The 11894-nt window shown below is 38.4% G+C and overlaps 1 protein-coding gene across 3 annotated transcripts; it reads right to left on the bottom strand.

Annotated features, from left to right (window-relative positions):
- Positions 1 to 2690: 2690 nt before the first annotated feature.
- LOC136686683 (adhesion G protein-coupled receptor E1-like) lies at positions 2691 to 11562 on the bottom strand. Of its 3 annotated transcripts, none has more exons than XM_066660609.1 (11): positions 10854 to 11562; positions 10696 to 10770; positions 10440 to 10623; positions 9855 to 9968; positions 9474 to 9715; positions 8453 to 8614; positions 8025 to 8228; positions 7473 to 7705; positions 6325 to 6391; positions 4160 to 4435; positions 2691 to 3479 (listed from the first exon to the last, which is right to left on the bottom strand). In XM_066660609.1, the coding sequence occupies exons 1-11, from the start codon at positions 10872 to 10874 to the stop codon at positions 3369 to 3371; spliced, it is 1689 nt and encodes a 562-aa protein (XP_066516706.1). In that variant the 5' UTR covers positions 10875 to 11562; the 3' UTR covers positions 2691 to 3368. The 3 variants fall into 3 exon arrangements, 2 of the variants coding, with proteins under 2 accessions (XP_066516706.1, XP_066516707.1); XR_010800350.1 differs by lacking the exon at positions 2691 to 3479 and adding an exon at positions 5749 to 5849 and having other exon boundaries at positions 4331 to 4435; XM_066660610.1 differs by lacking the exons at positions 2691 to 3479; positions 4160 to 4435 and adding an exon at positions 5248 to 5849.
- Between the last annotated feature and the right edge of the window lie 332 nt (positions 11563 to 11894).

Below are 11894 nucleotides of genomic sequence, written 5' to 3'. Positions count from 1 at the left end.
CAAGGCAGGAATACACCCTGGAGGGGACGCCAGTCCTTCACAGGGCAACACACACACACACATTCACTCACACTTTTGAGTTGCCAGTCCACCTCCCAACGTGTGTTTTTGGACTGTGGGAGGAAACCAGAGCACCCAGCGGAAACCCACGCTGACACAGGGAGAACACACCAAACTCCTCACAGACAGTCACCCGGAGCGGGAATCGAACCCACAACCTCCAGGCCCCTGGAGCTGTGTGACTGCAACACTACATGCTGCGCCACCGTGCCGCCCAGCACAGATTTTGTTTTGCATATTATTAGTTTTTTACACATACATGTCAACTATGGATTTAGCTGCAACTATAACTTCCCTCCAAAATGGTTCTGTTTCCACTGAAGACACCCCATCCCATCCTTTTAACATGTGTATATTCAGAAGAAGGTGAAAAAGTATGTTTGAGGGCAGCACGGTGGTGCAGCAGGTAGTGTTGCAGTCACACAGCTCCAGGGACCTGGAGGTTGTGGGTTCGATTCCCACTCCGGGTGACTGTCTTTGAGGAGTTTGGTGTTTCCTCCGGGTGCTCTGGTTTCTTCCCACAGTCCAAAAACACACGTTGGTAGATGGATTGGCGACTCAAAAGTGTCCATAGGTGTGAGTGAATGTGTGTGTGTGTGTTGCCCTGTGAAGGACTGGTGCCCCCTCCAGGGTGTATTTCTGCCTTGCGCCCAATGATTCCAGGTAGGCTCTGGAGCAATCGCAACCCTGAACTGGATAAGCACTTACAGATAATGAATGAATGAAGTATTTTTGAAAAAGAAGAATTTTTTTTATTTAGTGTTTAAAATTACCACAATGACTTAAGCTGTTTATCTTTGTATCCTCATCTCCACTCATGCCTTTTAATGTTCTGAGACCTCTTCACCATCCAAATGACTCCAGATTCTATTCAGCCATGACTGAGTAGAGAGATTAAAATTAGGAACATTGCCTATGAATGCGGATTCTCATCAGCACATGTTCTGTTCCACCCAGACCCCACTCTTACTTCTGGCTGGTGGGCAAAAATCTGTTCACATAATGCATTACCTCTCTGTATGTCTAGAGCAGCTCAAAACAAATACTGATCGCTGTCAGCATTTTCAGTGCGCTTTTTAGGGTTTGCAGCCACCCCTCTTTGTCTGGTCAGTGAAACACTCCTTCTGAAGATAAATGGGCAAGAAAACTAAACAAACTTGGCAGGGTGCTCAATCTTGAAATTGAAAACAGAATATCCAAGTTGACGAACATCAAAAAAACATCCTTATCTTTGGCCAGAATATCTGGCTTTCAACCCATGATTTGCACATGTAATGTCACTGTTCTGTAGACATCTCTACTGACCTTGCACCGGTTAACCTAGCAGCTAATTAGCTAGAGGTGCATGTCCAGTATCACTGATCCTTGACTTTCTATGTAAATTAACTGAAGCTTGTCTCTTACTCTGGTCACATCTCTCAGCCCATCAGTGACACCACTCGTGGTACAGGATGAATGAGCTTACATGGCCAAGGCCTTGCTCCACTAAAGATGGTGTGTGGTTGTGGTGTAAGTTCCATTAGAATCATCTGGATACACTTGCTACTAGGCTTTGTGTTTTTTACATTGTTATGTATATTCAATTTTACTACAATCCTGAGCATTACATCTCTCTGATTTTTGTGATATCTGTTTTATAGTCTTTGCATGTGTGATATTGGAAATGTGTTTGCTTTTGGTAACTGATTTGGTAACTTCTGATTCTACCAATTACCATCAGAATGGAAATGTCCTAATGTGCACTACTGTGTCTCTCAGCACTTATTGATGTTTGGTTGTGTACAATTTTTCATTCATTCAAATTCTATAACTGCTTCATCTTATTTAAGCCTGCCTGGAGTTATTGGGGCAGGAACACATCATAGGCAAGGCATTAGTTAATCACTGGACACCCACAAAATTACTGACCCCAATGAAAGTTTTGCACAAGCCAATCTGCCTATAAGTTTTTTTTTTTTGAACTGTGGCAGGACATTTGAGCACTTGAGCCAAAGTTTTTCCAACCATCGCCACAGGTGCATAAAACTAAGCAATTAGGAACCACAGGAACTCAGCCACGAACTGGCAGACAACATAAACTTACATAGCATTTTTGCCAAGTGCAGAGGCACACAGTGAAAATGATGTGTGCAATGAGTACATTTTGCCAATTTAATAACAGCAAAATTTCCTCTGGCATTAACATTAGCATAAACTCTGTGCTGGGATTTTCAAGTCATTAAAGTTCCATGTCAGAACAGCTGCATGCATCCCCATTACAATTACAAGCATTAGTTGTATAATCAAGACTAAAATATGTACAAATATTTAAAGTAAAATATACTGGTTTTTACTTAATTACATTATGCAAAATGTTTGCTCCTTTTGTCTTAAGTGTGCATTAAACTCTAAAATATCTGTACAGAATTAGACACAGAGTGGTGGAATTTCCAGTTCCACATTAAATGCTGAAGCAATTACATTCTTGCTTGTGGCTACTGCAGCATTTATATGAAAATGCCATTTGAGATATCTTCACTATTGAAAATATGTACAAAGTAATTTTGGAGACAGGTAGATCAAAGCTTGATATTTATTATATGTAGAAAACATGTGAACAGTATAAAGAAGAACAAAAAGTATCACATTCCTAATATAATATTACAGCTCAGATTTTCTGCAGTATAAAATATCAAATACATGAGAAAAAAATAAAAGTGAAACAGTCAAGTGGATTCCATTAAATTTCCCAATAAGACTGTAAAAGTGCTCACATAAAAATAAATAGCATTATATTATGAAACAAAAAATAATATATTACTGTTCTTATTTTATTAAACTATCTTAGAGGAAAATTGCTGCAGGCTAAAGTGATTCAATTGCTATGCCACTTTTTTTTGACGCAACAAGCCAGTCACACAATGTGAAAAAAAGGACAATCCACCTACCAACGTCTTTCAGGACTGTGTGAGGGAACCAGAACACCCAGAGCAAACACACCACACACTTCACAGACAGTAACTTGAAGAGAAATTTGAACCCAGGCCCTCAACACCCTGGAGCTGTTTTGAGGTGACACTACCCACAGCACATCATGCTTCTTTGAGTTCTAAAATCAGTTTTATTCAAAGTAGATTGAGGGAATTCTTTGCATCACTAGATTTTAACTTTTTTCAAGATGAATACATGTTTCATATATATGTCTATACTAATATCATATATTTTAAATAAAAGGATAAAACGACAGTAACAAACTACAGATTAAACAGAACCGTGTTTGTCTGCACCCATTTTAAGGTGCTGTTTGACAAAATTACTGCAACCACATATTAATGGTTAGAGCCTTGTTGCGTATCTTCTGTTGTCTTTCCAGACATCTTTGGAACATTTTTTCTAGAGCGGCAAAAACCACACAGAAAAGCCTTGTACTGTTCCCCAATCTAAAAGAAGAGGAAAATGTCAAGATAGACAAATATTAAATATAATATTACTATATTTAATATGCTTGGAAGTAATTGTTAAAACATTTAACATCTGATAAATCAGTGTACTCATTTGATGAAACATTATTCTATGAAGTAGAAAACAGAATAGGAAGGAAAGCTTGTAACTTCAAAGGAAGACAGTAATTGATATTTACTTGAGCCAAAGCCTTTTACAAACATTAGTACATTATCAAGACAAAGCTGCTCACTATCCTTATACTATTTAACATATATGCTGAACATGTGATAACAACAACAGATGTGGAATAATTACAGGCATTCCAGATTGTGGTATTCACTGAGATATCAGAAAATGATTTATATGTTTGCAATTTGGGGGTCTTTGAATGCAATCCTGTGTAAAATTTCATGCAATCTGTATGACAAAACAGCACAGAAATACGGTTGAGACATTGCATTAAACTATGGACTCTGTCCTATCCATTTCATCTCAACATCACATCCTATATCACTCAGATCCAGATATATTTGGCTATAAATATAGATTGAGATATGCAAGATACCTCTGAGAATGGTAAAAGAAATCACAATAAAATGGATATATGCATGAGACCCACAGCAACCTGCTAATAAAGAAGCATAAAAACCCAAAACATCTAGAAGTGCATTCTAACCTTTTGGTTGAAGACACAGTGAATAAAGAAGATGAAGGTGCCCTGCTGGGAGTTGAGAACCAAGAAGAGAATGTTCACAGCATCACTGCCCTCTATGAAGAAGCCCAGGATCCAGGAGCAGCCGATTATAACAAACTGGAGCAGTGTTTTCAACATCACACTTCTAATCACACTATGATCTCGACTTTTCTGCTGAACCTGCAGATTACCTCTGTTGAGTTTCTTCAGAGTGGAGTACATGAGGATGCAAGTGATGATGAAAAGGATTACATTTGACTGAGAAATAAGAAAAAATAGCAGTCACACCCAGTTATTATTATTTGCACCCACCATATGTGGAATCACACATGACACATGTCAGGTTACAGTGTTGGTTTTAGGCCAAAATCAGGATGGCATATGGTTATTAAATTTCATTCCAAATAGTCCCATTTTAACCCTACATTTACAATAGTGATGACAAAGCTCTTGTGGCACCCGACATTGGTCTCTTGTTGGTCTGTTTATGACCCCTCGTGACATCCCATATTGATATGTTCAAAATGCTGATGTGTAGAAAATGTTTCTTTAACTGAAAATTGTCAGAGGAATTTGTAGGTTCCAATCATTTTATTTAGACACTTCATAACTTTGTGGGATAGACCAGAGTAAACCTAGACTTGCCACTTACAAATCCCAAAAAACAAATGGCCTGCTCACAGCAAATAACTAGACAGTTTGTTGCGTTCTAGTATGAACAAGAGTATCTTTTTTCTATAGTCACCTGAGAAACAACTGCAAGGCAGAGATTTATGGAGAGAGATTAGTCTCTACTTTACAAATGCATAAATGTTAATACACAAATTAAACACACACAATTAAAGTCACAAATATGTTTCACTATTCACAAATTAATTCATCCCAATCTGTGTCTCATGGTCTGAAATTTGTACAAATACAATTACATTCATAAATACATGTTTTTGGACTTTTATAGATATATCAAGATTGTATGCGAAAATAAAAACATTTGTTTAAATTTACATTGCAAATATTTGTAAAGTCGAAGTTTTGAAATTAAAATGTATTAGTAAATTAAAATCTGCGTTTGTGTTTTCCAAAAAGCCCCCAAGCCGCTGAATTCAGCTTCATATCACACAGAGTTAGGAGGGGGATCACTGGGGAACACTTTTAAAGGTGCCCTAAATTTAACGACGTTAAAATCCAGCGGAACTTCCCTAATTTCGCTGCAGACTAGGGTTGTGAAATAAAATACTTTAAAATCATCCCGTATTTGGACTAAAGCCGTTTTGCTTATTGGACTGATATGTTTCGTAATTTTGAGATTGGATTGTTAAAACGGGTGATTTGTTTCAAACAGATGCTCTCCCTCAGCCGGAGGGAGGGGCAGATACCCCACGGCTCCGAAACAGAATATGCGCTTCTCATTGGTCATCACTTTTATTTAGCCAATCAGCAGCCAGAGTTAGCTGTCTATCATTTACTGCTGCAACCAATGGAGTCATAGTCCTGCCTACAGGGGGTTGTTTTCCTGCTGCCATGAGAGCAACAGGTCAGTCCTGAGACACTGGGGGAAACAAAAGTGACACCTAGCTGTAGGTTGTTCGCCTGCTGGCCGCATTTGTGAATCAGGCTGCATTTGTAGTTGGATCGGATGAAATGCGAGAGGAAAGTCTCAAAATCCAAAAACCTGCGAGAGGAAATAAACAAATGCACGTCACGGAAAACACGTGACATGATCCACAAACGCAGATTCTACATTTTACAAATACATTTTAAATTCGAGACTTCAACTTTACAAATATTTGTATCCAGATGATTCTACATATTTTATATGTAAATTTAAACAAATTTATTATTTTTTTTCGCATAAAATTTTGATATATCTATGTAATCCAAAAACATTTATTTATGAATGTAACTGTATTTGTACAAATTGCAGACTGTGAGGCACTAATTTATGAATAGTTAACATTTTTGTGATTTGTGTTTTGTGTATTAACATTTACGCATTTGTAAAGTATTAGACTAATCTCTCTCCATAGAGATTGGTCTGTCTCAACATGTTTTCACAAATTTTTGCTTTACAAACATATTCCCATTTGTATTACAGTGTGGTGGAATGTTTGGTGTTTAGCATTAAAAGCATTATGTGCAATACTTACGCCAAGGATAAAACAAACAGGACCCAGAAAACTCCAGAAGAATCCAGCATTAGTCTTAAGCCAGCATCTGGTAAGATATAAATATGTGTATATGTTACATATATAATTTGATAAAACATCATATACTTGATTTGTGACAAATTCTAAGAGCAGTGTGTTTAATTTAATTTTCCCATTGCATTATAATAATACAGTTTTATTTGAAAGCGCCTTTCAAGTGACCCAAGGACACTGTACAATAGATAATAAAAATAAAAAATAAAAATAAAAAGTTAAAAAAGTCAATAAAAGGTAAATGCTTTTTTAAAAAAAAACAAAGAGTACGCACTGGAGAGTATGGTTGACGTAAACTACTTGGGTAAGAAGGGGCAAGGTCATGCAAGGATTTAAACACCAACACAAGCAATTTGTACTGTATACGAAAGTTCACTGGAAGCAAATGAAGACGACTTAGGACTGGAGTAATATGCTCCCAAGATCTTGTATGGGTCAGCACCCTAGCAGCAGAATTCTGCACATACTGCAACCTGCTCAAAGCCCGAGCAGGGAGGCCACACAACAGAGCATTGCAGTAGTCAAGTCTGGAAATTACAAATGCATGGACTATGGTCTCAGCAGCAGTGAAAGAAAGAAAAGTGTGAATCCTAGAGATATTTTTAAGATGGTAGAAGGCTGTCCTACATGTGTTGTTAATATGTGAGTCAAACGATAATGTAGAATCAACAATTACTCCAAGATTTCTCACTAGTGTTGAGGTAGAGACAACAAAACCAGGGATTATGATGTGTATTTGACTGGGCAATGGACATTCCCCTACCACAGTGATTTGAGTTGACTGGGCTTGAACCAGGTAATTCATTCTACCACTATTGTGAAGTGGACTGGTCTTGATACAGGGACTTCCTCATTACAATAGCAAGGGTGTACAGGGGAACGTTTCAGAGACATATTTGGCTGAAAATGTATTGGCCAGGGATTTTCTCACAACGATAAGGGAGTTGATCATTTACACCAGACAATGGTTGTGAACTGTCAAAATTTTATTGGAGCAAAACATCAGCATTGATTGACTCAATGCAATCATTAAGGGACTTTTAAATTGTGGATTTAAAATATAATGAGATGTTTTATCCTCTCTTCACACTTACTGATCACTGCCATATCCATCAGGAAAGATTCCAGCAGACACGCCCACTACAACCAGAGGAATAATGTACCCAGTTAGCATCAGATATTTCCAACCTAGCACATCTTCCTGCTTTGATCTGATCATCATGAGGTTCTTCACACGGAGAAAGAGCAGCACAGCTTCAATGAACATCCACACAAAAGCAGAGAGAAAGAGGAAATGTAGAACGCCTGCCATCACTGCACACAACATCTGTAGAGAAAGAGAGAGAGAGCGAATCATATGCAAAGCACATACACGTGTATTGTATCCCTGCCACATCTACATGGTCATAGTTTGTTCCTGTGTAAAAATAACAAGCTATATATTGCCAGTAATTCCAAATAGAACAAAGTCAGCATCATCCTAATCATCTCGCTTGACCAGATATAATCTGTAAGCAGTATGATGTATAGGCTAGCAGAAATTATCCAAAAAATGTTTGTAAAATAAAAACATTTTTCTCTGTTGTAAAGTTGCCATTTTCGAGATACAAGTCTTTGCAAGGGATAGTATTAGTAAGCTGATTCACCTTAGACAATATATCAAGTAGGAATTTCTGTGTGAGCAAAAATAGGAGCTGAGCCAGGAACAGGCTGAGACACAGGTTGATTAGAGCTGTGTTTATCATCGTCATGTCCCGGCGACAAAAGACAAACGTCAGCAAAGCCAAGCTCAGGAACACCAGCCCCACTGATACGGCTATTGTGTTGATGAGATCCAACCATGATTCGTACTTAAAAACAAACACACACACACACACACAAACACTTTATTACACACAAGAACTAGAACTGGGGTTCTAGTTCTCAACTCCTAGAGACAACACAAGGGCATGCATCACTTATCACAGCTCATTGTGAACAATTTATTATTATTTAATTCCCTTATCTATGATAGAGCATAGTCTAAGCCATCATACTGATGAGAATTCTAGGCAAATAGATATGAGCTTCTCACCACTAATGACATGTCGGTCTGCATAATGAGAGCGAAGGTTCCTGGGCGTAAAGAGGAGCATGTAGCATAACTGGTGTTGATTGTAGTAACTTCGCAGAGGCCATGTACCCATTCAGTCTCTTTCCATGTCATACAGTGTAGAGTATTTCCCTGTTCCCAAGGCTAGTTAGAAAACAAAAAAGTAAAAAAAAAAATACTTACATTTGAAAATGCAATGAAATGTGCAATTATTTGTCATTGTACAAGAAACAATGAAACATGTCTTCTGCATTTAACCCATTTGTGGCAGGGATCACATACAAATTAGTGCACTAGGGGCTGTGAACACACACCCAGAGCGGCTGATAGCCATCCCTGACGCCTGGGGAGCAATTGTTTTTTCACTGCCTTGCTCAAGAGCAGCTCAGCTGTAGATTGAGGGAGGAGGACAGTGCTCAGAGAATTTCACTCACCATCATCTCATTTTTGCCTAGATACAGATGGCTGGGGAATCACTGTGGATTAAGCTCATAGTCTTCTGATGACAAGGCCAAATCTTAGGGAATCTAAATATAACCCCACAATCTAAATATTTTAATATAATGATTGTGATAATTTGTCCAAAGATCACAAACTGCCCTCAAAACCAATGATCTGACATTACAAAATGTTCCTGGTATTCATATTAATATAATATACAAACAAATCAGACATGCATAATTTGTGTTCCAGGTTGTCTTTATGTTTAGGCACTGAATGGCATCTGCACTCTCTTCCTAAGTATAAAAATGACTGATACTTGACCAATATACAGCAAATGTACACAAAATATGTCAACCAAGAAACATATACACAATTAAAGTATATGATTATATCAGTGGATTTGTGTAACCAAAATTTTATGAACGCTTCTATGCTGTTTCATCACATGATGTTTATTTTCCATCAGTACAAAAATACAATAAAAACAAGATGTTCTATAAAAATTACATTCAGACATATTTTCAGGAAAGTTTCAGGGACATAAAAATAAGAAACTCACTGCTGTATATTCCAGAGTAATGGTAAAATATTGTTTATCATTATTGGTTGATGGGTCAGTTATAGTGTTATGTGCTGGCCTGGACGTTTTGTTGGGCACTGATTGATCACGGGTACTGAGCAATTTCACGGTAACTATCATGGACATCATGATATTCCCCTTGCTGTTAGTTGTGCTGGAAAATGTAGGTTTCAGAAAGCCAGACAGGTTGCTGTAACTTATGAAAGCCACAGAGTCCGTTTCTACAACACAACAAATCAATGTCTAGATCAGCATCGGCACAGCAAGGGAAAAAAAATCTGTCATTCCTGAAGTACAAAAACTCTATGTTGAGGGAAAGGCATAAAATAATACAGTTCACCATTGGATGTTACTCCTCACCCTTGTTTTCCTTCCAAACCTTAATGAGGTCAATCTCCAAGAAAGAGGTGCTTGTGTTCAGCCGTGGGATATTTTTCAAGGAAGAGTTTGAGCAAAGGACAAATACAGCCGCCTCTGGCAGATTAAAACAACAATACAACTAGTTAATACTTTAGGGAATTCAGAGAAGGGTTTTGACACATAGCAATATTGCTTGAAGTAGACTTTATTTACACCCCTAAAATGATGTAGGGAAAAAAGGCAGCAATTGAACAAGCATTATTTTGGCTTGATGTGTGACAAGATTCACAGAGAGTCCATCCCAGCTGCCCAAACAAAGCCTCTGGGTGAACTCCACTGAGCAACATAATCCCATCATTTACCAAGCCCAAACGCAAAAAACCTTAACATCAATAACAACTCCTTACATACAAAACTCAACATTATAACACTATGCTGCCAAATTAACACCAAAACAGTAAACAAGCGGAAACAATGGTGTGTTCCATGAGATACCCATGAGCCCACAGCCCCAACATTATATAAATATAACAAATATAAACATTACAGTTAAAAGCTGCTTCCGCTTTTTATTTACTCCCTTACCTATAGATGTGAGAGTGATGTTGTCCCAGTAATCAGTATCTGTCTTCCTGATTAGTGCAGACACCAGTGTTTCAGTAGCATTGAGTATAGAGTTCCCATAATACACCAGTTGACTTTGGTTTGAAGCGGCATCTTCTAAAATCTTTGTTGAATTCAGTACTGTATCCAAAGTATTGATGATGATCTAACAAAGCATGATGGAACATGTGTTAACAGGCAAACTCATTATCCACATTAATGGAGAGCCTCTACTCACCTCTTTTGGTATTGCTGGAGTTGTGTTCTGAATCTGAGTGAGTATCATCTCCACACACTGAACCGTGAACTGAACCTACAATAAAAACATCCCTTTTCAATGAACTTGTGATATGTTTGTGTTCACTATTCTCAGTTAATGAAACTCTTTGTACCTACCTTACATTCATCTACTTGCATTAGTAATCGATCTACAACAGAGATACATTGATACACAAATACTGTTTAAAATGCTATGCAACTGCTGTTAGTTGACTCATCAGACCTGGCATCAGGGCATAATGTAAAGGGTGCCAAATGAACACGCAATACCTACTAATCAACATGTTTAGATGTATGCTGACAGAGAGAGTCAAGTAACAATCAAAATCAAATTAATTTGGCACAGAACAGGTACAATAAATTGGTTACTGCCTACTAAGTGTGAGAAATGTTTCAATATAAAGATGTTACATGTGGCTGAGTGAGCTGCCTAGGTGTGTCAGATTAGACTGTCAGTAGCATTATGTTTATAGGGGGGACTGTTCTGCTCCATTTCTCTTCATTTTTTACACATGATATTTACATCTTTTTACACCTGACCCTGTATCCTTTTGAGATCTGCCACCTGTAAATGTTCTCACTGATATTGGGTGTATTACTGAGGGGAAGGAAAAGGAATACAGGAGCTTGGTATGCTGGTGCTGTCGTCCCGCCGCTTCTCGCGATCACTCAGGTTTGTTGACGGTGGAGCGGAGGGATGCCAGTGTTTCAGGATGCTCCCGTGTCTGTGTGTCCTCCTGGTTCTCTCCTTTTAGTTAATGCTGTCATAGTCAGATCTGCCGGAGTCATTAGCCACACTCTGGAAATTTTCATATTTTCTACTTTACAAACACAAAACAGTTCAAAACTAATTCCATCCCTTTACATCTTTCCGAGTAAACGACTGCCCACCTGTCTGTCTGGACACTGATGGATGACTGTCGAGATCCTCCTCCACGCTTCAGACCAGCTGCCCACGCTCCAGCAACCACCAAGTGCCTTGAAGCTGTCCCTACACTGAAGTTCTCATGGACTACTAACTATCATCACCAGTAGATTGACCAGAGGAGGATGGGTCACCCCTTGTGAGCCTTGGTTCCTCCCAAGGTTTCTTCCTCAGCTGGGGGAGTTTTTCCTTGCCACTGTCGCCCCTGGCTTGCTCACTTGAGGGTTTTACAT

Source organism: Hoplias malabaricus, chromosome 2, assembly GCF_029633855.1.
Source record: "Hoplias malabaricus isolate fHopMal1 chromosome 2, fHopMal1.hap1, whole genome shotgun sequence".
Classification (NCBI taxonomy): Eukaryota; Metazoa; Chordata; class Actinopteri; order Characiformes; family Erythrinidae; genus Hoplias; species Hoplias malabaricus.
Note: the sequence above shows the minus strand (reverse complement) of the source record. Positions and strands in the feature narration are given on the sequence as shown.

Coding starts and splice junctions, on each gene's coding strand:
- LOC136686683 (XM_066660609.1), bottom strand. CDS start 10,874: ATGCAAGTAGATGAATGTAAG. Junction 10,624..10,695: donor CTCCAGCAATACCAAAAGAG/GTGAGTAGAGGC, acceptor ATGCTTTGTTAG/ATCATCATCAATACTTTGGA. Junction 9,716..9,854: donor GGTTTGGAAGGAAAACAAGG/GTGAGGAGTAAC, acceptor GTTGTGTTGTAG/AAACGGACTCTGTGGCTTTC.